Source organism: Pan paniscus, chromosome 6 (assembly GCF_029289425.2).
Source record: "Pan paniscus chromosome 6, NHGRI_mPanPan1-v2.0_pri, whole genome shotgun sequence".
Classification (NCBI taxonomy): domain Eukaryota; kingdom Metazoa; phylum Chordata; class Mammalia; order Primates; family Hominidae; genus Pan; species Pan paniscus.
The window spans coordinates 52,200,006-52,227,958 of NC_073255.2; the positions used below are offsets into that span (position 1 = coordinate 52,200,006).

General features: G+C 47.6%; 1 protein-coding gene across 4 annotated transcripts in view; it reads right to left on the reverse strand.

Annotated features, from left to right (window-relative positions):
- TNS3 (tensin 3) overlaps positions 1–27,953 on the reverse strand; it is a 307,731-nt gene that overhangs the window by 50,382 nt on the left and 229,396 nt on the right. For 3 of the 4 annotated variants that reach the window (XM_008975482.5, XM_034964064.2, XM_034964063.4), the window contains exons 18-20: positions 20,916–21,085; positions 19,669–19,783; positions 19,500–19,583 (exon numbers count right to left, since the gene is read on the reverse strand). The exons of the other annotated variant lie outside the window; for it this stretch is intronic. In XM_008975482.5, coding sequence (XP_008973730.3) covers positions 19,500–19,583; positions 19,669–19,783; positions 20,916–21,085 — 369 coding nt within the window. The remainder of the gene's footprint in view (positions 1–19,499; positions 19,584–19,668; positions 19,784–20,915; positions 21,086–27,953) is intronic. 4 annotated transcript variants of the gene reach the window in all.

A 27,953-nucleotide genomic window follows, 5' to 3' on the forward strand; every position in this document is an offset into this window, starting at 1 on the left:
TTCTATCTGTACTTGGTCACTCAAGAAAGCCAGGCATCCCACTGGTGACCCTGGTCCTCCTGCCAGCTGAGCCCTCATTCCTCTCTCTTCCACTCCACGTTTGTAAAACCCTGTTTAACTTTAATTTACCTGGGTGACCTGGTACCCACCTGCCTTCTCCACCCAGCTATCCATTCTACCTGAGGCTAATCAAGAATCATATGTCCACAGAGAACACTGCTCAAGGAAGGCCACAGGCCACCCTGCTATCTCGTGGTGGAACTAGAAGTTGACATTCCAGTGATTTCTTAGTCCTGTGTTCTTAGGTTGTCTCCTGGCAAAATCACAGTGAGCAATGGGACGGAGCAAGAAGGCAGAGTGTGCTGTGTGACGGGGACCTTCTGGTCCCTTGACTCTTACTGTAAACTCATTCTGTTTACAGTCCCTCCTGATAGGAGGGAGAGGCCACCTGTCTCAGGTGAGCCTAATGTAAACAAAATGGGCATGGTATTCTCATCAGACCACAGGACTTCGAGCCATCCCAGACCTGTGTCTGACAGCAGTAAGACCACCTTCCATGCATCACACCCACCAGGCTTCCTGTCCTGATCCTACATCAACTAGGCAGCTTGACTGCCTTGGATGTTATTTTTTTTAAAGACAGGGAAGTGGAAACAGAAGGGTAGAGGAGAGAAGGTCAAAGTGGGCAGCAGTTAGAACTATGTTGACGCATGGTCCTGGCTGCAAACTGCCTTTTTAGAACCATGCGGATTATCATATCCCAGCTCCAACCACGGGAGCTTTCACTGTGCTTTTGGAGAAATGTTGCCATCAGTACAGGTGCCGATCTGAATGTCAACAGCTTTTAAATCACACAGCTCTTGGGACTGTTGTAAAATCCTGTTTATATGACACATATCAACTTTTCATATAAAGAAAGTAAAATGGAAATCAGAATTACAGCTCGCTTTCTCTGAGTGCCTACTATACACCAGGCACTCTGCTAACCCACACATAGGTGTTATCTGATTTAATCCTCATACAAACATTTCCACATGCAAATCATCTTATGGATGAGGAAACAGATTCTGAAAAGTGAGGTTAAGCAGCTTATTCAAAGGAAGCCAACTCATCTCTTGGACTCAGAAAACTATGTTCTTTCCACAAGACATCCCTGCCTCCCACCAGCAGGGTCTGAGTCAGAACGCAGAATGTAATACAATTACTCCGCCCCTACAGGAGGACAAGGAACCTTCTGCACAGGTTTGCCCTGGGGATTAGGAAGGCACAGGTACTCTGGGAGCAACTTAGAGCCCTGTCACTGAGGTTCCCCCTTAGAGCGCAGGAAGCCCCAGCAGAAGACAGCACCAGGCTCCCCACGGGCCACCATGGCTACAGGCTGGCCAAGGGAGAAAATCACCCCTCTCTCGAAATAGGTGGACCAAAATTCTTTTAATCTCACCTCCAAAGTCAGAAAACTATGTCTGTCCTAACCAGACAATCTCTAATACACTGACATGCATATGGAATTCATGAAAAATTACTAATGTATATAAAATACATTAAAAGGACAGGAAACTTTTGAAAAGATAGCATCTTCCATCAGCTGGAGAGCAATCCATCAATCCTGGAAGGGATACTGGGCAAGACTTTCAGCCTGGGAAGGAGAAGCTGGACCTTGAGCCACTTGGGCTTGTCTTAGAGCGGCTGCAGTGCTCGCTTCACAATAAAGAGCTCTGGGTTTTCCCCTCGCTCCTTCTTAATCTTCCCCATCCTTCCAGCTGGAATACACACACACACGCTGTGTCGGCTGCAGGGCCAGCAGAATCACAGGCCAGCCACGCGGAGGAGGGAGCAGATGCCCAGGAGGCCCACCCTGGGCCCAGGCGCCAGCCCTGCCCGTGCCACCCCCAGTGCCTGGCTGACTCTCCCAGGGTCCCACAGAGCCCCAGCCCCAGTTCAGACATTTGGGAGGGAAGGGACAGTGAAGAAACAAAGCCCCTAGGTCCAGAAGCTCTGTTAACATAATCTGAGCAGGTTCTTTCAGTGAATGCATGGGTTTTTGTTTTTGTTTTTTCCAATGACATGAACTCATTTAGAAATACTCTCTTTGCTTGCTTCAACCACAGAAGAGACAACAGTAAATCTCATTTTAGAACCCAGCACCTGATCCTAACGCTTGCTTTCGGCATTTAGTAGAAACAACTGTGCTGGGTGCTCAGAAGTGCAGCCTTCTGGTCCTCTGAAGGTCCTGCTGCCCGCTGCCCGGGATCCCTCAAGGGCCCTGGAACTGGGGTGGGGGCGGTGACAGCCCTGGAATGGGGCAGGCTCGCTTTATCAGTTTCAGTAAAGGAATGCACTGTGCTAGGAAGCAGTCCTGTTCCAGAAAAGCTGCACATCTGTAAACCAGGCTTTTGTTAGCCCTGAGTGAATCTCAGCAAAGACAAAGCATGACTTTCTTCTGGAAGGACTAGCCCTCCAGGCTCAAGGGCTGGGGCGTTTTGTCCCAAAGCCTTGGCGACTTGAGAACTGTCATCAAGTGACAAGGGGACTCTTGGAACAATCAGCCCTCCTCCCAAGTCCTGCCTAGGATTCCTGGCCCAGTGACCTCTGCACCCCACCTCATACCCCTCCCCACCCCCCTCCACTGGAGCCCAGGAGATCAAGTTTCAGCAAGGGCAACTGGATCCGGGCCAGAGGCGCCAGGAGCACAGAAGACACCAGGCGTGTAGGGACTGAGCAGGAAGAAGCAATGAGTTCCAATGTACAGCTTACCTGACACCCAGGACCCTGGTCAGTCCATGGAAGGGCCTGGGAGGATGTGGGCCAGACAGAGGGAACTCCTTGGGCTGTGTCCCCAGCAGCCCTACGTGGTGAGCAGAGTCCCGAGTCCCTGTCCCAGCGGTGGCGTCCCCCACCCACCCAGGCAGGGCTCTGTGTTCCGGCCTGTCCCGAGGGAGTCGTGCAGGGGGCGGGGCGGCCACCTCCAAAGAGGCCCATTCAGAGGGCGGCCGGGAGAGCTCAGGCCCGGGAAAGAATCCCGGGATTGTTGAGCTGCTGCTGGCTGTCGCGGGCGGCCTGCCCAGTCAGTGCCTCCAGACGGCCCTGGCCCCGCCTTGCTCACTGCTGCGGTTTGCTTCCTTTTCATTTCTTTTCACTTTTCCCTCCCCCAACTTTAATTTCTTGCAACCTCCCTGCTGAAACCCAACCAGGCTTAGTTTCAGCCTCAGGCCAGCCATCACCCAAGGCACAAGCGGCAGGACCCGCCCACCATGCCCCCAAACCTGCCCCTCCAAAATCAAACCCCCATTCCCCTGGGACCCCACACTCACAGCAGAGAGAGGCTTCCAGCAACTAGCCAGAGAGGAAGTGGAAGCCTGAACAGTCTCCAACAACAAGGATGTCCCTAGTCAGTCCTCTGCCCCCCACCCCGGCAGGAGCCTACACCCGTGTCCCTTTCCTCTGGATGGGGCCATCTGCCTCTCATCTGGCCTGGCCACCAGCCTGGAAGCCTTTCACTCCTCAAGGCAGCCCAGGGGACCTTCCAATGCAAATCCCACCCTGTCACTGCACTGCTCAAACCCTGCAGGTTTTCTTCCGGGCCCCAATGGGCTATAACATCCTGCCCAAACCCTGTCCTAGAGCCTGATTCTGGATCCCTCAGCCTGTTCTGCCTGGCTGGCACCTACTGTAGGCTGTTGGCAGCCTCTACGCACTGTGTCCCCTTTCTTCCATGTTCTTTGCTCATATGCTTCTCTCATCTAAAAGGCCAAACTCCTAAGCCAACTGCTGAAAAACTCCTATACATTCTACAAAGCCCTTTTCAAGTGACCCCACATTTTTTTCAGCATTTGGAACACTATCTCCCTCAGTCAAGTCAAAGTACTCTGTTCCCGTGACCCGAAATCTGACTATAACCCAGTCCACATGGCAGAACATAGGGGCCTGTCATGTGTCTGGGCGTTAGAGACACGGTACATTACTCAGGGTTTTCACAAGGGGAAGCACAGAACAGACACTCACTCCTGGCTTCTCTTGTCTCTTGTGTCTGGCAAAATCCCACTCCCTCTTCAAATGCTGGTGTGTCACCCCTTCCCCTAGAAAGCTCTCCCTGGAAGAGCAGGTCCCCGTTCCTCCTGGACTGCCTCCTTTCTTACAGCCCCTGTGCACGTCTGTGCTTCCAGCACAGCTTGCTGCCCAGCCTGAGCCGAGCCATTGGCCGGTCCAGCCCCTGCACGACCCTGGCACACTCATCAACCTGTGAAGAGTGGGCAGGTCAATGTCCTACCCCAAGAGGGACACGGCTTGCCTGGGACCCTCGGGGCCACCGCTCCGCACATGGGCCAGGAAGATCCCTGGGACCCTCCTCCCAAAGGTCTGAGTAGGCATTTCCTCCCTGGTTGTTTATGTGTTGCAGAGCAGCAGCTCCTGCAAATGATGCTGTCGGAAATGCCTGACCACGGACAGAGCAGGCTCAGCGGAAGCGGATGGACTGGCCTTTCCCGTGCCTGTCACTCCCCAAGCAGAGAGGAAGGCGGCACAGGGCGGCACCAGCATGGGGCAGCCAGGCCCAGGAAGGGTAACTGTGACCAGGATGGCACTCCCAAGGGTGGGTCCCGTTCCCTCCGTGGAACTGTGGGCTCAGTGACTCGGAGCAAACCCACAGGGATGGGCAGCAGGGAGGAGGCAGGGCATGCTGCTTCTGTGCCCGTGTCACAGCCATGACTGGGACAATCCTGAGTGTGAATCTACAGATTTAAGCATCTTCTGGAGATCTGTTTATCTTTCCTCTCTTGCTTCTTTCTCCTCAGCTGCAGTGCCAGGGACTAAAGTGATTTCAAAGGTGGGCTCCAGGTGGCAGCAAGTCCGCTGAGGAAAAAACATTTAAAAATTCTTCCCGGACAGTCTGCTTCCCCCACCCAAACACCCAGAGATCCCCGGGGAGGACAGGACCTGGACTGTCCACACGTTGACTCTGCTACAGCCAGGACCACCCACTGCACCTTAGCAAAATCAAGCAGGGGTGCAAATCAGACACCTGGAAGAGGACAGCCCACCCCACCAGCCGGCAATGTCAGGTCTCCTCTCAGAAACACAGGTGCTGGTCTCACGCAGCTCCCACTCTGCGGGCTCAGGCCCTTTGCAGGCATGATGTACTCAGCTCCCTGGAGCTGAGAGACTGTCTCTCTCCTTCCACTTACCCATCAGAAAACAAAACAAACTTTTATCCAGATCCTTCTCTGTGTTAGATGCCAGGAGTGTGATGAAGACTCTGCTCTGGAAATGTCCTGAGGCTGAGGGAGGGAGGGTGACACCAAATCCCAACCCAGGTCCCACTGGGAAGTCACATCCTTCAAATGCAGGTGAGAGCGAGGCAGCAGAAACAAAAGGATGGAGGGAAGGTGAAGCAGGGAGGGAGAGGAGGAACAGAGGGAGAGAAGGGGCAACAGGAGTTTCCCTTTCGGAGGAAGACACAAGCAGACTTGGTTGCCAGAGGGAGGTGAGAAAAGGGGCAGTAAACCAATGAGAAGGGAGGAGCTGGGGCGCCCAGAGAAGACACACGGGAAGGGATGAGCAAGTTTAAAGGTCTCGCAGCCTCCATAGGGGGCACGTCCTTCCTGAGACACGACCTGATCAGCTGGATGGAATTCTCCCTTAACACCCTCCCACCAGCCCGCACTGCCTGTCCACCAGCCTCACGGGTCCTACAGGGGCTGCATCCCATCACCTCCCACATCTCTGTCCCACTGGACTCGGGCGAACCTTATGTGTGCACACAATAAGAGGAACCCTGGACCAGCCCTACTCCCAGCGATCAGGTGATCTGCAGGTACCTTTGAGGACTGGGCACATGACCTAGCAAAGGAACTTCGGATGCTTTATGTGAAAGCTGCTTCAAAGACGGTGCCACTCCTGCAAACTGTGAGTCTCTCTACTACATGCAAGGCAGTTCTCGAAGTCCTGGGAAGGATAGTCAGGGTGACCCACAGGTTCTGTTTTCAGCAACAGGCTCTGCCCCAATAAAACAAAACTAAGAGGGATACTAGAATGCCTCCGAGGGACCAGGCACTGCAGACTGAGATCCTCAGCTTTATTCGAATGTACTTGTTTGTTCCTGAGAATTACGTGTTGGCCAGCACCCCAGGGCGAGCTCTACTCTGGGGTTCTTGAGACTCAAGTAGAGTGCTCACTTGGGCGTTGCGGAGAAGGAATTAAAAACAAACACAAAACACAAACCCTCCACAACCTCAGCGACACTGGGACTTCACAGTAACCCAATCTCATGCTCCTCTGGAAAAATCAAATTCCAATGAGCTGCTCACACCATCCCTCTGCCAGGTGACACACGGAGACCTGACCTCTGACGCCCATCGCACACTTGGTTGGCCCTGAAGCATCAGAAAAGTTTACTTTCATTCCAAACGATGGAATTCTCACTTGCCTGGCTTTCAGGATTTTTTGTAAACTTGTTCATTTGCTCTTTCTCTACATGTGAGCATATATAAGTGCATGGCCTGTAAGAAGCGCTCAGAAAGTGGCAAATGCCTCAATCTAGGCAGAGCCATAAATACCTGCACACATAACACACATATGTACCATATAACGTGTCTACATATGTGTGTCACTAAAATGTGATAGAATTTAAACAGACAACAAGGTGGTTCCTGGCCTAAGTAGGACGGCCTGGCCAATGCCTATCTGCTGAGGAGGTACACTAATCTGGGGGGCACCTTGGTAATGCCCTCAAAGGCTCTGATGGGGCAGGCCCAGGCCAGTAACAAATGTCAAGAAGCAGACTACATATTCCGTCTTCAGCCCTCTCAGTGACTCAAGACATCTGACTCTTCTGCAAGTCTCACAATCCCAGACCCTCCCAAGTGTGTCAAAAAGAATGGGTGCATTTTGGCCAGGAATCACAGCCTGAAGGGACAGTGGTAACAGGTGCTTCAGAGAAAATGCCCAGGCATTTTACCTCTTGACGCCCAATGCTCTTGGGACACCACTGTGAGGCAGGCTGCTGTCTAGAGGGGATGGAACTGTGGGGAGGTGGATTACAAGGTGAGGGCCTTCGGAGGAAAGTAAAAATGCAAGGGGTACCAGGTAAATGCTTCCAGCAAGGAAACATCCTTGCACATTTTATATGCTGGGGCTTCATAAGCATTTTCTTCCAAGCCATTCCCAGTTCTAAGAGGCATCCTGCTGGGCTGAACTGCCTTTTCCTGTTCAAAGCAGTGAGGAGGAGACAAGCCCAGGCTCAGGCCCGAGCTGTGGATTCCGGATTCCACACCAGCCACAGGCTGCTTCAGAAGGGACCCCAGCCCGAGAGCTGCCCCAGGGCCAGGACCGCCTCCCTTCGTCAATCCCGGGATGGAGCACAATTCTCATAGACAATGGGGCTCAGAAAATGCTTGAATAAGGAAGCGCATTTTGAATTTAAAAAATGAAATTTTAAGACAAATTTTTGTTACACTACCGTATTCACAGGCTGAAATTTTCATTTTTAAGAGACTTCCCCCAACACCATGCATGGCACACATATTCTTATTTTACTTAGATTTAAAAGATGCTTTCAGAGGTTATGCAAACTGTTCAAGATCACAGAGCTACAGACGGGCAGGACCAGAGCCACATCTGTCACCAAGCCCCAGGGCCAGCATCAAATCCTGTTAGCAGCACTTCAGAATAACTTCTACATGCTGAGGGTCAAGAACAGTCCACCAGGAGAGGAGGGGGTAATGGAATGAGCTGATAAATAAATTTAGAAAAGCAGATTCCTCTAAACCCAAAGTGAGCAAACAAGAGAACATTCAGCATGGTAGAGAAGTCTGCAGGCTGACATGGGGACACTTCCAAGCTGGCCTGCTCCGTGGATGAGGTGTCAGCACAGAAAGCCAACACCTTTTTTTTTTTTTTAGCTTCATCACCCTCAAATGAATTCATGTTCTCATCTCAAAAGACCCCTAAAGGCACATTCACAGGCCAGCACTTTAGGTTGACCTCCACGAACCCAGCACTGATGTTTACTTTTAAATATAATTTAGAAGCAGTCAAATTTTCTTTTTCATGTTGTTCATCTGGGGCAGGGGTTGGAGGAGGCTACGATGTTTGCTAATCCACGCCAGTTTTTTGGGGAATGCAAAGTACATCACAGGCATGTATCCAGGCATGTCTATTCCTATGCACACTTACATATGCCTACGTACCTGAATATAAACCCATGGAGAAATCCATATAGGAATGCATGTGCTTTTGAGGCTCTAGAAAATCCAAAGTAAACAAGGGCCTCTATAAATGTCACACATATTCACATTCAGTACATGCCTTTGTCCCTATTATAAACATTCTCATTCAGAGCTCATAAAAATTCAACAGAAAAGGGAGTCAAGTACAGGAAAGAAAGAAGAAGACTGGTAGAAGCATTGTATCATTTGTCAAGTTTTGAAGGATGACAGCTTTTTCAATAAAAATAAAGCATTGCGTCAAAATAATCTCTCTGTCTCTGTCTTCCTCTTGCCCTCTTCTCACGCTGTGTCTCTCTATCAGTCCCTGGGGCTCTGAAACTATTTCAATAAGAAAGTGCATTCTGAATTAAAAAACTAAATTTTAAGACAAATTTTTGTTACACTAGCATATTCATAGGCTGAAATCTTCATTTTTAAGAGACTGCCCCCAATACCATGCATGGCACACACATTCTTATTTTGCTTAGATTTAAATGATGCTTCCAGAGGTTATGCAAACTGTTCAAGATCACAGAGCTACAGAGGGAAGGACCAGTGCCACTGGTACTGCCCTTTTCTTCCTCCCTGTGGCAAACATCATGACCCTTTGAAACCTACCAAATCCAGGAAGTCCGCATAGCACCAACCAAACCCCCGTGTCCCCTCTTGTGAGCCAATGAGGACCACTTCACATGCTCCCACTCCTGATCAGTCTCATGCACTGGCACTTGGATGGAGGCAATCCTCCTAGCCCTTCACAAAACCTCTAATCGACAGCAGAGAAGAGGTTGCATGCTTGGAAGCCAGGCCCCTAAAATGCCTACACCCTACTCTCCAGAAGAACTGAACACAAAATAGAAGTTGCAAAATATATAAAGGCATCCTCTTGAAGTAAACTAACATTAACTGCTAATCTTTTTCACTGAAGCCTAAAGTCCCCAAACCCCCTCTGAATACCACTTGTAAAGCTGTTATAGGATGAGGATGCTCTGGAACTACCTACGGGCGATGGTCTCATGACTCCGTGAATCTACTGAATGCCGGTGCAATGTTCACCTTCAAATGGATGCTTTTATGTTATGTGTTTATATTTTTTAAAAATTATGAAATAATTTGGAAGCTGAGATGTATCAGAACCACGACTCTTTTTTTTTTTTTTTTTTTTTTTTTGACAGAGTCTCACTCTGTTGTCAGGCTGGAGTACAGTGGTGCGATCTCGGCTCACTGCAACCTCCGCCTCCTGGGTTCAAACGATTATCCTGCCTCAGCCTCCCGAGTAGCTGGAACTACAGGCAAGCGCCACCATGCCCAGCTAATTCTTGCATTTTTAGTAGAGACAGGGTTTCACCATGTTGGCCAGGATGGTCTCTATCTCTTGACCTCATGATCTGCCTGCCTTGGCCTCCTAAAGTGCTGGGATTACAGGCATGAGCCACTGCGCCCGGCGAGAACCACGACTTTTTAAAGGAAACCTTTTCTCATGTCTTTGTTATTCATTTGTTTTGAAAATATCATCAAGGTTAAGGATCAGCTAAGAAACAGAATAATTTACATCTTACATTTCATAATTTTATTTATTTTTGCTTATAGGGGAGACTTGAGATTAAACGACTCCCATTGTTACATTTTTACAAATATTTTTGTTTTCAAGAAAAGCATGTCCATTTGAGGCTCCCATGTGGAATTTCTGAGAAGCCTAAGGATACTGTCCTCCAACACATGGCTCCTGGGGCATAATGTGGCCATGTGGCAATACATTCAACAGACAGACAATGGCGAGGGCTGCCACTGACGCTCCCGCTTGAGGGCCGCAAATTGGTGAAGCCTGGTTGGGCCCGTCCTCATAAAGCTGGAGGCATTACATCAATGCCTACAGCTGCTATGCCATCTCCTGCTCCTGTCCCCAGTCCTTCATGCTATCACAACCTCTTTTAAATGACAACACATCCCTAGGAGAATTAAACAGTATTTAAATTCATATTTAAATATGCATAATGTGAGCAGATATTGAAATACCCATCATTTTCCTGGAGTAGGTGCTGGCATTTAAAACATGAGCACACTGGGCACAAGCACATCTCTGGGAAAAGCTGGATTCCAGGGCTCAGTCACCCAGGGCCAGATGCCCAGGGGCCTTCTCTGTCCCCTGACTCATGCTCTGAACCCAGACTTACAGTTGTCACTGGTCTCCCCAGCTCAGGGAACCGCCCTTCATATGGATGCTCTGTTCTCCTAACAGCATCAGGGTCCACTATTTGCTGAGTGTTGATCAGGTCTGGGCCAGGAGCCAGAGCTACATGTTCTGGTCCAATCTTCTGAAGAACCATGTGCAGTAGGAATGACTACTGTTGAACAGGACATGAAACTAGGGCTCAGAGAGGTCCCTAGAACTGCCTGAGCTCACCCAGATAGGAAGTCTCAGAGCCACAATATGTGTGCATCCAGCATTTGACCAGAGAGAGAAGAAATGTCAGGAGAGGACCCACCAGACACCACTCTGCCGTGTCCTTTTAGGCCTCCCTGTCTGCTGAGAGATGCTTCGGACAGCAGTTTCCAACAGCTGAGTGTTGTTATCACAGAGCTTACTTGAGCCTGGCAATGGGACTAGAATCCAAATGCTGAATGCGGAAAATCTTTCCAAATATTTGAATGTCAAAATGCAGAAAGATCTCTTTGGTCACTTCAGCCTCTATTCTTCATGACTAGTTAGCTAACACCAAGCAGAGTTAAAAAAAAAAAAAAAAGCAGCGAATTTCTACTGTTTGGTATGTCAGGGAAGCTTGGGGCCGATGGAGGGGTTGATTCATAACGTTTGCTAAATCCTGTGGTGTAAACAATCCCGCCCTGGCAGATCCCAAGCTGCCAATGTGCTGTCAGCTGGCTCACAAAATTCCTCACACTTTAGCAATCAGCTCTCGGTACCAGCAGGTTCTGGCAAGCCCCAGCTTTGGGCGTTCATCCCCCTTGGCTCCTGTTAGTCACATTATTTGGAAAAGACTCCATTAATTCACCCATCTATTAATAAATCTAGAGATGTTTTGGTTTGCTTTTTGTGTATTCTGTTTATTGTTTATTGAAGAATCGCTTGTTTGTGAGAAGGGTGGGTGAAGGATGCCTGTGGCAGAGGCTGGCCCCAGCTGGCTCCCAGGCCACTTGGCACGGAAGCCTTATGGCTAAACTAAGTGCCCATAATACCCTGTTTTCCATGATGTGATTATTACACATTGCATGCCTGTATCAAAACATCTCATGTACTCCATACACACCTATACTATGTACCCATAAAAATAAAAAATAGAAAATAAAAAATTATAAACTGAGTGCCCAAAGGACCTGGAGAGAAACACAGAGAAGCGTGCGGGCTGCATTTGGTCACCCTATTGCGTTAGCCTGGATACAGATGGGTCTATCTTGTGACAGACTCTCCTTGACCAAACCTTAGCCAGGCTCCTCCAAGCCCTCTTCTCCACTAGGCCTCAACGTTGGCCTTCCACGTCCAACCGTGGCAAGCTCAGTTCCAGCAAGAATCCTGCTTTTCATCCCCCACACTTGATACTTAATCCCCCTTGACACGTCATCAAGCTCCTCATCCCTCGCCTTTTGTGTCTAAGTCCCTGGCCTGCCTGTAGCAGAAACCGTGTTAGGCCAGTTTAGCAAGAACCCCCCTACCCTTGATGTCCCTTCTTAATGACTTCCCACCCACCAGATCCTTTTGCTCTATTCCTCGGTCATAAATCTCCAGCCGTCTTTGCTGCATTTGGGGCTGAGCCCAGCACTTTCTCCTGTTGCAATAATCCTGAATAAAATCTGTCCTTACAGCCTTTAACTAACTGGGCTATTTCTCTTGGACACCTATCCTGGTGGTTGTCTGGAAAAGAACTTAACACATGGGGCTTATGCTGACTAAGGAGGTATCAAGTTATGTTTTAGTAATGCGATCTACAGAGGAATTTTATGGAGATAGTGTTATACTAACTGCATACTAATTAACAAGAAGCCAGAACCTAATTTAAACAATAATGACAAAAGCAATAAAATTAGAAAGAGCAGTCAGGCTCCAATTCCACTGTGTTAAGGTCAGCTGATTGCACCACCTGAATCCTACACAAATGTTCTGATTTCCTCCTATCTCTTCTGAAACCATTTGGTCTGTTCCAGCCCACTGTCCATCCCACTGTGTTCTTCATGCAGCAGCCACAGTGATGTGTGAAAATGCAAATCTGAGCAGTCACCTCCCCATCTTGAGGTTCGGTAATGACCTCACATTGCATGTGGATGCCACACCACCACCTTCTGGGAACTACAGAGAACGGCTCCTGGCCTGGCTCCACCTTCCCAACCTCTTACTCCACCACTCTTCTGCCAATCTCCTGTTGCCTTTTTGGCTACTCCATTCCCCTTCTACTCTTGCCCCTCCCAACCGTTAGCAGACATGAATCTGTTCTCTGTGTCTACAATTTTGTCATGTAAAAAGTGTGACATATATGGAATCATACACTATACAGACTTCAGGTTTTGACTTTTCTCACTCAACCTAATGTTCTAGAGACCCATCTGGGTTGTTGTGTGTATGAATAATTCACTTATTTTTATTGCTGAGAAGTGTTCCATGGTATTGAGGTACTACAATTTGTTTAAACACTGGCCTGTTGAAGGACATCTACAGTTTGGGGCTATTAAAGTAAAAAGAGTTCCTGTACAGATTTTATGTGAACGTAAGTCTATTTCTTTGGGATAAATGCCCAGGAATGCAATCACTGAGTCATATGGCAGATGTAGGTTTTTCATTTTTAAGAAATTGCCAAAATTGTTTTCCACAGCAGCTGTACCATTTTAACGATCCCTCCAGCAATGTATAAGGGGTCTAGTTTTTCCACATGCTCACCAGTATTGGATGTTGTCACTATTTTTTATTTTAGCCATTCTGATAGGTGTGATTTAAATTTATATTTTGCTAATGGCTAATGATGTTGAGCATCTTTTCATGTGCTCATAAGCCACCTCTACGTCCTCTTCAGTGACATGTCTCTTCTTTTCTTTGAACCACTTTCTAATTTTTTTTCCTACTGAATAAAAATCTATTTATTTAATTTAGTCAGTGGCTTTTCTTTTTAATTTCGTCAGTGGCTTTTCTTTTTAATTTCAACTTTTATTTTAAATTCAGGGGATACTGAATTTGCTTAGGACAATGGCCTACAGCTGCATCCATGTTGTTGCAAAGGACATGATTTGGTTCTTTTTTTACGTCTGCGGAGTACTTCGATGGTGTATATGTCCCACATTTTCTTTATCCAATTCACTGTTGATGGGCACCTAGGTTGAGTCCATGTCTTTGCCATTGTGAATTGTGCTGTGATAAACATACAAGTGCATGCGTCTTTTTGGTAGAATGATTTTTTTTCTTTTGGGTGTACACCCGGTAATGGGACTGCTGGGTCAAATGGCAGTTCTGTTTTCAGTTCTTTGAGAAATCTTTAAACTACTTTCCACAGTGGCTTAACTAATTCACATTCTCTCCAACAGTGTATACATGTTCTTTTTCTCTGCAGCTTTGCCAGCATCTGTTGTTTTTCGACTTTTTAATAATAGTTTGGCTCATTTTCCAAGTGAATTGTTTGTTCTTTACTGCTGAGTATTGAGAGATTATATACATTCTAGATGATATTCCTTTTTTCGGACATGTGGTTTGCAAACCTTTTCTCCTACTCTGCAGTTTGTCTTTTTTATCCTCTTCACAGGTTCTTTCCATAGCAAAAATATTTAATTTTTATAAAGTCTAATTTGTCAACTTTTCCTTTTATGGTTCATGCTTTTGTCCTAACCTCATAACTCTTTGCCTAGTGATCCCAAAGATTTTCTCCCATTTAAAAAAATACTATGTTTTACATTTTACATTTAAGTCCATCATCCATCTTAAGTTAATTTTTGTATAAAGTGTGAGCCTTTGGTGGCTGTTCATTGTTTTGCCTGTGGGTGCCCAGGTGCTCCTGCATCATTTGTTGAAAGGCTGACCTTCCCCGACTTGCTTCGGTACCTTTGTCAAAAAAAATCAGCTGGGCATATCTGTGTAGACCTGTTTCTGGGTTCTCTACTCTGTTTCATGAACCTAAGTGTCTGTTCCTCCATCCACACCACAGTCTTGATGACTGTAGCTATACAATAAGTCTTGAAATTAGGTAACCTCATTCCTTCCACTTAATTCTTTCTTAAAGTTGTTTTGGCTATTCTGGTTCCTTAGCCTTCCCACATAAATTTTAGAATTATGTTGTCTATATCTACAAAAAAATCTTGCTGAGATTTTGATAGGAATTGTGGTAAAACTGTCTGTCAATCTGGAAAGAAGTGACAGCTCTACTAGGTTGAGTTTTCCATCCATGAAAACAGTATGTCTCCCCACTTATTGAAATATTCTGTGGTTTCCTTTATCAGCATTGTGCAGTTTTCAGCACATAAGTCTTGTGCATGGTTTGTTAGGTTTACATCTAACCATTTAATTTTTTTTGAGCTATTATAAGTGGCATATACATATATATACGTATACATATGCGCTCATATGCCACCTCTATGTCCTCTTCATAAATATATGTATACATATGTGTATATGTGTGTGTATATATACATACATATATATGTGTGTGTGTGTGTATATATATATATATTTTTTTTTTTTTTTTTTTTTGAGACGGAGTCTAGCTCGTCGCCAGGCTGGAATGCAGTGGTGCAATCACAGCTCACTGTAACCTCCACCTCCTGGGTTCAAGTGATTCTCCTGCCTCAGCCTCCTGAATAGCCAGGATTACAGGCACGCACTGCCACGCCCAGCTAATTTTTGTATTTTGAGTAGAGACAGAGTTTCACCATGTTGGCCAGGATGGTCTCGATCTCTTGACCTCGTGACCTGCCCACCCCCGCCTCCCAAAGTGCTGGGATTACAGGCGTGAGCTAATCCGCCGGGCTGTGACTTATATTTTTAATTTCAGCTTCTACAGATGCATTGCTAGCGTACTGAAATAGAACTAGTTTTTGTGTGTCGAACTAGAATCCTGCAAACTGGCTGAATTTGTTCTAGCAGTTTCACTTTTTGTTGTTGTTTTGTTGTTCCCTGGGATTTTCTTTTTTTTTTTTTTTTTTTGTTTTTTTTTTTGAGACAGAGTCTCGCACTGTCGCCCAGGCTAGAGTGCAGTGGTGCAATCTCAGCTCACTGCAAGCTCTGCCTCTTCCCTGGGATTTTCAGTTTGGACAATCATGTCAGCAGCAGACTCAAGATTCCCTGGGGCTTTCTACGTAGATGATCATGGCACCAGCAAAAAGGGACACTTTTATTTCTTTCCTCTCATCTGTTGTCTTAATTTCCTTTTCTTGTATTATGTCTCTGTAGAACTTCCAGAACTATGTTGAAAAAGAGTGCTGTCAGCTGTGGGGCTTTTTAGATGCTTTTTGTAAGGCTGAAGGAGTTCCTGTCTTCTATTTTGCTGGAAGTTTTGAGTCATGAATGATGTGAATTTTGCCAAACTCTTTTTATTCTTTTTTTGGATTGATTGATATAGTCGTGTGCTTTTTCTTTAGCCTGTTAGTAGAGTGTATTACATGAATGAATTTTCAAATACTAAACCAGCCTTGCATCTCAGAATACGTCCCATTTGGCTACAGTGTGTCAATCTTTTTATATATTGCTGTGTTCTATTTGTTTATGTTTTGTTAAGGAGTTTTGTATCTGAATCTGTGAAGGATATTGGTCTGTAGTTTTCTTTTTCTGTTCTTTTTGCCTGGTTTTGGTATCAGGGTAATACTAGCTTCACAAAATGAATTAGGACATGATCCCCCCTCTTCTGTTTTCTGGAAGGTATTGTGTAGAATCAGTGTTAATTCTTCTTTACATGTTTGGTAGAATTATCCAGTGAAACCTGAAGATTTCTTTTTTGGGAGATTATAAATTACTAGTTCAATTTCCTTATAGTTACAGGGTATTCAAGTAGTCTATTTCCTATTGGGTGAGTTGTGACAGTTCATGCTCATTAAGGAACTGGTCTATCTAACCTAAGTTTTAAAAACTATGCGTGTAGAGTAGTTTGTGTATTCCTTCATTATTCTTTTGGTGTCTGCAGGGTCTTTAGTGATGGTGCCTGTTTCCTTCCTAACAATAGTAATCTATGTCCTCCATTTTTTTGTTAGTCTTGCTAGAGGTTTGTCAATTTTATTGATCTTTTCGAAGAACCACTTCTTTCATTTATTTTCTCTATTACTTCTCTGTATCTTTTTAAATTTCTGCTTAGATTTTTACTATCTCCTTCCTTCTGCTTGCCTTGGGTTTAGTTTGTTCTCCTTTTTCTAGGTTATGGAGGTAAGAGCATAAACTATTCATTTCAGAATTTTCTTCTTGCCCAAAATTTCCTCTCAGTGCTGCTGTATTAAAGCAGTGGATAAAGCCATGTCTCACAGTTTTTGATATTTTATCCTCATTTTCATTCAGTTCAGTATGTTTTTGGATTTCCCTCGAGACCTCTTCTTTGACCCATAGATTATTTATAAGTGCGCTGTTTAGTTTCCAAGTGTTGAAGGTGTTCCTGTTGCCCTTCTGTTACTGATTTCTAGTGAGTCCATTGTGGTTGGAGAACATGTTCTGCGTGGTTCAGTTACTTTTAGTCCTCTGAAGATTGTTTCCTGGCCCATAGATATTATAAATAAGGCCTACCGGGTCCCTTGGCCCTGAGGTCCATGGCTAGCTGGCCTATTTCTCCCCATCTTTCAGAGCTTTCTTATATTTGTCTTATACTTACTGTCCAAGGTTTTAAGTTGTACTTAGCAGGAGAAATAGAGAAAAGTATGTCTAATTCACCCTCCGGGAAGTGAAGCCTCTCCCTAATGGTATTTTAAAGCAAATACTGTCATTTATATGCACACCAGTATCTAGGCCTAAATGATACGCAGTTAAGCATTACTGCAGATGCCTAAAGCCTACTACTTCAAAACTGCACAGTGGCTGTGAATGGCAGGTACTATAGTCTGCATTTTTAGGTAAGGAGGTGGAGGTTCATAGGGGTTACCTAAATGTACAAATTACATGGTTATTCCATGACTCTGAGACTTTCCATGTGCTTTTTAGTTGTGACATTAGGTCACTTCTAGGTTAGACAAGACAAAGTGAAACATCAGCCCTGTGTAATCTGCCCATGGCTGTGGAGTCGGCTGATGGAGCTGAAACTCTGACTTTGCCACTTACTAGCTACTCCTTCGTGTCAATTTCCTTGCCTGTAAAATGGGGGTAACAGTAAAAGTGACCCATAGAATGTGACTGTGAAATGGAAGGAAATCAAAAAGATCAGGGGACACATTCTGTATGGGCGAGCTACCTCTGTTATTACTGTGCCCTTGGAGGAGTCTCACAACTCCACTTGACTTTGCAGAGTGGGTGGGGCCTCCTGGCAAGGGCACTGGCTCACCACGCTGTCTGATGAAAGCGTCCACTAAGTCAGCACTGTGTTATCTCTGTGCTCCTTGTGGGCTAATGTGAAGTTGACCCTCCCTGGGGACTGCTGAAATAAAAATCTAGAAGGCTCACATTAATATTGTTATCATGTCACCTTTTTATATTTAAAGGCAAAGCCCTGACTTCTTCTGTGTGAATATGTACATGCAGATAGTACTCAGGACAAGTTGAAGCCACTGGAATCTAACACATGCTGGTGTGCAGAGCCATCCTCACCCACAAATGGTGCAGTGCTCATCCACGCACTGGACATGGAGCTCATCTCCAGGCTGGGACAATCAGGCCAGCATAAGACAGCCAGGCCACTGGGTACCCCACGCTGAGCACCCAGGCTTCCTGCAGCCTCCTAGACCCTTCTGGAGTTTAGACGGGGCTCCCCACATTCTCTTATGCTCAATACAGTGATCTTAGAGGCCTCCCTCAGGAGCTGTTAATGAGTTTGCAGGCTGTTTCTAGTATTTTATTTCCTCAGGCTTATTACCCACCTTCCACTGTTTGTCATCTACCTATTTCAAACAAACCCGGTTTTGGTGTTGCAGGAGAAGACAGGATTCCAGGCCAGAGGGCTAGATGCCAGCCCAAACCCACCGAACACTTTCAAGCTAGGAGCTAAGTACAGTCACCTCCATGAGGAGGAGGGGCTACATGGGGTGGAAGGGACATCCCTCTTTCTGCATCTATTGAAATGATAAAAAATATAGAACAGATGCATGGCTACCTATGTGTGAGTCCATCATGCTAATGCATATTGGAACATACACACTTCTCAGGTAATGCTCACATAATGTGAACATTAAAATGCAGCTTATTTTAAATTTCAGTAGCACTTACTGAGAAATACGGGCAGTATAACTGCTATATGCTACATATGAAGAGAGCAATTTATGGTCCTGAAACCATAAAGGGAATTTTAGGAGAAGGATGTCTTTCTATTACATAGTCCACAGGCTTGGTTTACTATGGAGAAAGAGAGAGAATGGAGCTAGCTGTCATGATCACAACACTCCTGGGTAAGGGGCAGATGAAAATACAAGTTAATGAAAGTCTCTCAGTCTCAGGTAATGTGCCTAATAACCATTAACAGCATCCTTCACCAGGGCAGAAAAGCAGCAGCGTAATGAACGAAACTCCCAGAGAAGAGTGATTTTGAAATGTGCACGAGCTATAGGTTTACATTCTCTCTCCACCTGCCTGAGCTCGGCCTTGTCCTGGACTCTCAGGCAAGTCCTCAAGTCCACCCTGAAGAAGTGCACAGTAACTCGCCCTAAACACCGCCCACTAACACTCTCTCGCCTGAGCCAGCTATGCAGACAGACGGATGCGATCAGACCATGGACAGAGCCCCTGAGTTCCCGCAGAGATCCAGGGACAGTGATTAGGCACTCACTAATAACAGACAGGAGGGGCCACAAGGTACGTGTGAGAAGGCAGCTGGGGTGGCAGAGCTAGGGGCGCCCGTGCGGCACAATCCCCACAGAGAACATAAAGCGTGGGGTGGGCATTCTAGTTTCTTCAAAAGCACCAAGGCTAAGCACCACTGATGGTCCCATCAACTGCATATGAAGGGGCTGAACAGGAGGGTTCCCCCACAGGATGCCAGGCAGCGATGCAAGGCCAGGTTGCCACCACACAGTGGATTTCACGGCCACATCCCTACATCTTCCCTAGCAAGATCCATCCTCATCCAAGGCTTCTGAGATACGACACAAATGGAAACATTTCTGCATAAGAGTTCTTCTCTGTAAAAATGGCGACCCCGCGATGCAAAGCCTGAGTGCCACTCGCCTGTGACTCGCGGGTAGATTTCTTACCATGTCCTCCTTTGTGCTGACTGGCTGGGCTGCTCAGCGGGGGCTCAGGTGGGCTGAACGGAGGATGGCGCAGTGCTGTTTTCACTGGAAAAGAAAGCAGACCAAGGGGCTGTTGTCACCCTCCTTGGGCATGGAGCAGCACATGCAGCTAGTGTTACTTCATTCTTACCATACGGTGTCTCTGGAGACACAGGAAATGCTGGAGTTGAACACATGGACTCCTTGCTACTTAAAATTCTGCCATCGATAATATCGAGGTCCTGGGGATAGCCAGGGGTCATCGTCTGAAATTGGCACAGGGAGTAGAATGTGAGAACAGGGAGTCAAGTGAAGGCCCCTCCAAACGGTTGTGGTTGTGGCTCCCCCAGCCTGGCCCACTGAGCAAACCCCTCCTCTGACAGTAGGACAAGGATCCACTGCACAAAACCAGCCCGCCTCTCCTAGCCGTGGAAAACTGGAAAACACTTTCACCTTCAACAGTAAAGGAAACGGCAGGTATCTTACGGCCCATCCTTCTAACAATATATAGCTAATAAGTGAAGTAGACAGAGTTTGTAATGGTACAGGTAAATGAGCATCTCAATATTAAGCGAAAAAGCTGGATAAAACAGTCCTTACCCATGGTATTAATATATTCACAGATGCATAAAAACACATAGTATTTTAAATACATAGCACAGAAAAAAGGCCGGGTGGAAATATTCTAAATATTAACAGTGGTTTCCTTTGTGAGTCGAGACTATGAATAGCTTTTTTTTCTTGTGAATTCTGTAGCTTCCAACTTTGCCAACTTGAAAAGAAATCCCACCCAAGTCTAAAATAATTAATCGTTTTGGATACACCGACCTGCTTTACATCCATTCTGACTAGAAGCCTTACCTAGGCCTCTTGGAAGAGCAAGAAGCTCTCATCTGTGGCCCTCACCTGTGGGTCACCTCCTAGGGAGGTCTCGGAGGGAGGACTGAGGACCCTGTGTGAGTGTGATGACCCTGAAGGAAGGCTGTGTGTGCCACTGGCTGCTGCTGTCGGGCTATGGAGAATGGCTAAGGCCAGGCCTATAAGAGCCCTACCTCGAACCCACACAACCCACCCACATGCTGTGCTCCTTGTGCCCATTCTACAGATTAGAACATAGAGGCTCGAGTGCCCTGAGTGAGGTGGCCTCACCAGCATAGCTATCTCTGGGGTGCATTACCCAGGCCAGCTGACTGCACACTGTGCTCTCCCAGCCACACCGCTTGCCAGGTACAGAGGAGCCACGACCATATTTGTGAAACCAGGACAGAAGGTGGGTGCGGAGGATAATGTGGGCTGTATTCAGGGACAAGGCCTGGTCATTGCCCATTCACTCGGGGTTCCAGGACAAGAAAGGGAGTGGAATGGGCCCAGAAACTGGGACCTGGCTGTGGCACATACCTCTTTGACGTCCGCTGGTGAGGGGAATGGCGGCAGGTTTGGGGCATAGTCCACACCAGCCTTTCCCCATGCACATTTGGAGAAGGGCAGCTGCCCCCCAGCATCGTTGTCGTACTGACCCAGGCTCAGCTTCCTGAGTCTCCCGCCCAGGGGCTGTTCAGCAGAGGAGCCTGTTAAAAGGGAGACAAGCAGGCTGCAGGGCGCTTCCTCAAGGCGGAGTGAGGCGCCCCTTCCTTAAATCTTGCCTGCTGCTTCTCAAAGGTGCTGTATGCTGCATCCTGGTCACCACTGCTCTGGGAAGATGCTGTGGTTGCTGAAGGCAGCTGATGGGAAACCCAGGGCATTCTCAGACTCTCAGGGATGAACAAGGCCACAGCCTTGGAAATGTGCAGCTTCCCCAGGCCAGCATGCTCCTTCCAGAACAGGCCACTTTGGAGATAGGACCAAGCACCCAGACTCACTCTCAGTGCTGGGAAAGGACAGTGCCCGGATGGAATGCTGGGTGGGACTGACGATGACCCAGCTGGGAAGGAGGCCCCCGCATGCCACCCCTGGTGTCCTGTCAGGACCAGAGTGCCCTGAGGACCACACACCTGCGGTGACCTTGGGCAGAGCATGGCCCGACTATGATAATTTGAATCTTAGCAATGAGAAATTCTGGAGAGGGAAAAAACCTATTATTTCAAGCATCAACAATAAATATTCACCATCCCAATCTTTCCTTGCCAGAAACACCACAGGCGGTTATTCCTGACACAGATCCCTGGGGTCCCCACTCTTGACCAAATTCTGTTCTTTTTGTGTTGGTGAAAATGGGGGTCGGGCTGGGATCTAATTTTCTAAAACCTCTTCCCAGGGATTCTTATCATTTGGCAGTTAGGAAAAACCTGCTGACGGCTATTAAAAGAGGAATGTTTCTATTGATGACATAGTCTGAATATTCAAACCCAACAAAACTGTCCCCTACAGTTTAGATTTAAACTATAAATACATAGTCCCTGTAAGTGTAGAGTGCAGAGTAGCATTTCACTGAAAGATGGAGTTTGATTCATAAACATGAGTGGCCCACATAAGGCTCCTCTTAGAATGACTTTGTTCCAAATTGGTTGATGGCCGCCCTCCAAAATACATCATGATAGTGACATACAGTCGTGCTGAGTCCATGATATGCCACTGACACCTCCTACATCCAGAGACTTCAGAAGCTCACAGGAATGCAAAGGTTGGCATGATAAAGAGAAGGTCCCACAGAGAGCGACAAGACGTCGACCCACCATGCCTGCCTGAGAGGAGCAGCAGAACTGCTGTAAGGTTTCTTGTTTCTGTCTGCAGCATGGGGGGCTCCACTGCCCGACCCTACCAGCTACTAGGTGCCACTCAGGTGGGGCTTAAGGAGGCTCCTGGGCTGAGCCAGGCTGGACACCACCCTCCCTGTCCCATGGGACGTCTGCTCAGCACCACACAACAGTGACCAAGCAAGGGAGATCCAAACACAGGTCCTTCCAAGCAACCTTCCACCTTTTCCTTCCATCCTCTCTTCGGTTCCCAGCAGCTCCCTCCACAGATCCAGGGAAAGGAGGAGGAAGAAGTGTGTGTTAGGACCTGGGATTTGGGGTCTCACGTGTATCCCTCACCAGCTGCAGGACATCCTCAGCCCCAATTTCTTTATGGGTAAAATGAGCATAATGCTTGCTCTCTTTTCCCTCCCACAAGGGGGAGGATTAAATGAAATGAAATGGCATATCTGAGAGTCCTACTCACACAGCAGCCCCTCACTACAGCACCCTCATCCCCATGGTGCAGTGGTCCTCATCCTCGCACTCACCACCCTCCACAGGATGCAAGTGCTGCAGGCCAGGGAGGGGACCACCCTCACTCCAGTGCTCTTCAACACACACATGCATTTGCAGCCATTCCAAGAACGAGTTTAAAGAGGGCTAGCGGAGGTGTGGGGTCACAAAGTTGGGCTGGCCCCACGCACCACCTGGTACTCAGCTCAGACGTGGAGTTTGTTCCTGAAGCAGTCAAGGTGGCAGTCGATAGCCCTGGGTGTTAGTGACGGAAAGGAAGTGCCATGGCCACAGGCAAGTGACTGAGAGCCTGGTCCCCTTCCTGGAAAAAGGAGCCATGCAGCTGGCCTCAAGGGAAATCATTCCACCAGGGAGGACCTATCTTTGGAGAGCACCAGGAGCTCCGCTGCCCTGTACTGACATTACAGTCCACTCACTGCCTAGAACTTCAGAGGTCACTTCCAGAGAGGTAATTTTCAAAGGGGAGGGAATAGTACTTCTGTTCAACATGCAAGATAATATGTGGTATTTTATCAAAAATGACATGGCAGTATCATTCCAACATGCAGTGTTGCATGAAGCACACAGAAAAAATGGCTATGCAAATCACCCTGATTTGAGCATTGTACATTGTATACATTTATCAAAATATCACACTGTGCCCCATAAATATGTACAATTATTATGTCTCAACTAAAAATAGTAATAATAATAAAACTGTGGACAGTGTGGTCAAGTGTTCTCTTTGATCTGGAGAAGGAGGATGGGAAGTGCATGTTAACGCACTCTGATCTCAGGCCTGAGGTTGGAAACTCACTGGCTTCAGAAACTGAGGTCCCATTAGGGTTAGCTGACAACAGCCAGCACAGCCTTGCAGCTGCACTCGAAGGCACGTCCGGGTCGTAACAGGGTCTGAAAAGGAATTTCCAGGACTAAAACATAAGTCTCAATGCAAGAAGCTTAGACTTCTTCTAACCTTTCAACTTGGAAGTTTCCTTCAACATGTCTCCTTTAGAGCAGCTAGGGAATACAATCTGTGCATGAGCTGACACAGAGCCAACAGTGGGCTCCATCCTGGGCCTCCCACACCAGAGGAGGCTCTGAAACACAGGCATTCTGTGAGCTGGCCCCAGAAATGTCCCTGTTGAACACATGGATTTGAAACTGTTCCTCAATTCTCTCTCTCCCCAAAGAATTACAATGAAAAACAGAATGTTCTTCATTCAAAAAAAGTCTCAAAAAAAATCAATCTTCATTTAAAAAAAGTCTCAAAAAAATGTTCTTACTATCCCACCTCCGGTGCTGCTTGTGCTCAAATCCGTGTGGCACCATGTCTGGTTAAGCAGAACTACATGCTTCTCCCTCTGGATGGATCAATACTTCTCAGTATCCTGCCACTGGGACCACCAGGAGTAAGATGGTTTCCACAACGGAGGGAACTCAGTGACGGAGAGCAGCTGTGGGTCTGAGGCCAGAAAGAGGCTCTACAAGCGCAGGAAGAATGAGGGAGTCAAGGCACCTGCAAAAGCAGGGCCACCGGGCCCTGGATTCCAGGATGTGGCCTGTATAGAAAGTGTGGCTTCAGCCCTGCAGGGTCCTGCTTTCCATTCCCAAAAGGGAAAAGACACAGGCACACAAGGTCAGCAAGGCTCAGGCCTCTGTCGGGTGTGGAGATCCCTTCCTCTCGGACTGCAAACCTTGGAAATGAGAAGTTTGAAACGCCAGGAAAAAACAGGACAAAATGAGACAGGGTTTAAGATATTGCAAAACCACTACATGCTAGGATGCACCCACATCTGCCCAGGAGGTAGTTAGAAAAGAAAGAAAAACAGGAGACCAACGTTTATCCAGCAACAGTGACAGTCTAAGCCTGGGCAGGTGCTCTCATAGAGAAAAGCCCATTATCACTCCATTAAGGCGGCCTGCTACGTCTTTTTTGCAGACAAGGAGAACGGAGGCTCAGGTATGAGTACTCATCCTACACCACACAGCATGTCAACAGAGAGCAATGATTTGTCACCACATGTATCTGACTTTAAAATCCACAACTGCCAACTCTATTCCTCTGTGGTCACTCTTCCTTACCCACTGGTGCCTTTCCTTCCCTTCCATCCCTTCCCACCCCAAAAAGCCTACACAGGGCAGACAGGGGCCCCATGAGCCCTGGGAGGCACTGCCCACTTCCACTGCCTGTGGTGACAGAGGGGCCCCTGGGATCAAGATGGCTACCCTCATCCTGCTGAGGAAGGGGCACTCTTCCTCCCGGACATGTCCTGATGGGGCAGCCAGCAAAGGTTTCACAAATTCTTCTGTTTCTCGTGTGAATTTCAGATTTAACAATGGTTTATTCTTCCCAGTCTTAGGAAACCTGCCAAGTGTCTAAGTAAATACATGGGGTCCAGCAGAGAACCTGGTGGGGGTGCATTTCCAAAGGGTCTGAGTGCACAGCAGTCTAGAGAAAAGGAAGGAGGGACAGTTTTCAAGTTCTTCCCATCTGAGAGTCCTTGGCTATGGGGAAGGTCAGAGAAGAAGAGAGAGGGCAGCTTGCTCAAGGCGTTGCTACCGGGCTGGCGGGAGCTGCCGTCGAACCCATGTCCTGTCACCAGCAGTAGATGCTCACTCAGAGGCCAGCCTGGGGCCACTTGGCAGGGGTGGACTCTGCCTCTCTGCTCACAGGGGACGAGTCCTCAAAGCCATCTCCAGAATGAAATAAGAACAACACAAAGCTGGCTTAGGGGATCCTACAGATAATGCAGCAAAGGCTGGGGCTTGGCACACAGTTGCAGGCAGTAAGTGCTATAATGGGCCACACTCAAAACGGACTGTTCATGTTGTCATTAAAAGTCAAGTTTATGGAACTTGAAGTGGACAAACACGCTCCAACATTAAATGACAAAAGACAGCGGGCAAAGATGCATGTGTAGTGTGGTTTCATTTTTATTTTAAAAACTAAGAAAATGTCCTAAAATGCTCATAAGAGCTTCTCTCTGGATTGTGTAATTCTAGGCACCATTCATATTTTTTCAGAAATGTTTCTATCTTTCAGGGTTTTCGCTAGTAATATGTATTACTTTTTAAAATTAGGGAAACAACACAGAGATTACCTTCGAGAGGAACAAAGCTTCTTTTATTTTGTAGTACTCTGTGCTGCTGTACTGAATTTCCCTAAATCCCGTTCTAATTTTGCATTAGTATTAGTTCCGGTATTCTCCCAAACTCACGTGTTTGATCCTTACACTTTTCCTTCTCTCTGATAAATCTCCCATGTCTGATAGCCATATGAAAATTAATGTGGGAGGTAGTTTTCTGGACCAATATGCTCAGAGGAGATGTGGAAGTGACATTCTCATTTATAGCGAGCAGGGCTTATGCTTCCCAGAGGTTACAATGCAAGGCGCCCTGCAGCAGGGGTCTCTCTCTCCCTTCTTTAATTATTTGACAAAGGGGATCTCTGTGCTCCTTTAATTGTTCAACAGAGACCCAAGGCAGGACCACTAGCTGTCTTCTTCAGGCAAGACAACTTGAACGTGAGACTCCACGCTAGGTCCAAGGTAGATGCCCAGGAAGCCCAGTAGTGGAACAGAATCCAGTCAAGGCTCCGGTGCCACATCCAAGCCCAGGACGTTCCACTAGGCGCTGCCTCCCTTTAACCCATGCACAACGTCTAGGGCAGAGATGGCAATGGAAGCCAGGCCACGGCACCTATGTCTGCTGTGTACAGGAAAGAACCAAGGAAGGCCCTAGGACACGGGTGCGACAGTGAGCAGGAACTAAGCTCAGAGTGGGGTTACAAAACGGGCCCCTGTCCGTGAAGAATGGCCCACGCTAGGAGTGCGCCCTGAAGACTGGGGCTGCCCCTCCCACACACCCCGCACCTCTCTCACAGGCACACACCCACATACTCACATGCACACAGTCAAACTCTCATGTGCTCCCAGTCTCCGGCACTTTTTCACACCCACACACTTGCAGACACATGTATGAACACTCACTCTCACATGGTCTCTTACACACATTTTCTCATAACACTCATGCAGACTCAGCCACTCATGCATTTGCACACACACTCTTACACCCATGTCACTCACACACCTGCATACTTCACACTTATAGTCTCTCACACACTCTTACACTCACACACCCTCGCACTTACACTCTCACCCACAGTCACAAGCAGACACACACACTCATGCTCTCACACTTTCTCATATACTTACACTATACTCACTGGCACTCACACACGTGCAGTCTCTCACAGTGTTTTTCATGTTACACACATTGTCACACTCACACTCAGTCTCAGTCTTGTACACTCACAGACAGCCTCACAGTCTCACACTCATTCTCACACTCACACTCACGCACAGTCTCACATCCTCACTCACACCCACCCTGTGCTCCAACACGGCCCCACAGCTGCATGTGCTGCTCACAGACGGGTGGTCCGTGATGGTGGAGGGTCAGGTTCTGCATTCTGAATACTGGCCCCACCTCATCACCCTGTATCTGCAAACCTCACACCTGTGTCAAACAAGCCCTTCTCCCCACCTGGGAGCTGCCTGTCAGGAAGCCAGGGCGCTAGCTGTTCCTGGAGGTCCGTCCTTTCCATCCTGGCCCCTTCTCCAGGACAAGGCCACCCATCAGCATCTCCACTGTAGAGGGGTTGGTTCCTGGCTCCCTTCCAGGGGCAGATGCAGCCAAAGGCACCCTCTTCTCACTGAGAGCTGCCCCTCCACTCAAGGCCCCCAGATCCTCATCCCATCTACTGCTCTGACTAGCCAAGCCCCTGGGTCCACAGGTGACTCCATGGCAGTGGTGACTTGCGCTGGGTCTCGAGTGTGCACACAGAGCCCACGGCCCATGTGCTACACCAAAGTTACACCAGGGACTTCCAGAACCACTCTTTTCGTGTGGCTACGGGTGGGGCAGAGGTGGGAGAAGCAAAGCACTTTTGCTTCACACTCTGATGTCTGGGTGACCTATGAGAGGCCACCGCTTGGGGACATTTCCTCAGGCGGTTCATTTGCTAGCTCTGGTACGCTGCCTACCAGGATCAATGCTCACCTCTCCAGAGAAGGTCTGCATAAACAGCAAGCTCCGTACCTCTGCACTGCCAGCTCAGAGAGCTCTTGGATTGCTTTCTGAGGACAGAGGCAGTAGCAGCCAGCTGTCCCAGGTGGGGACAAGGATCAGGTCTTATTTAGCTCCAAAGTCTGTCCAAGCTGAGACACCCTGCGGGTTCAGTACT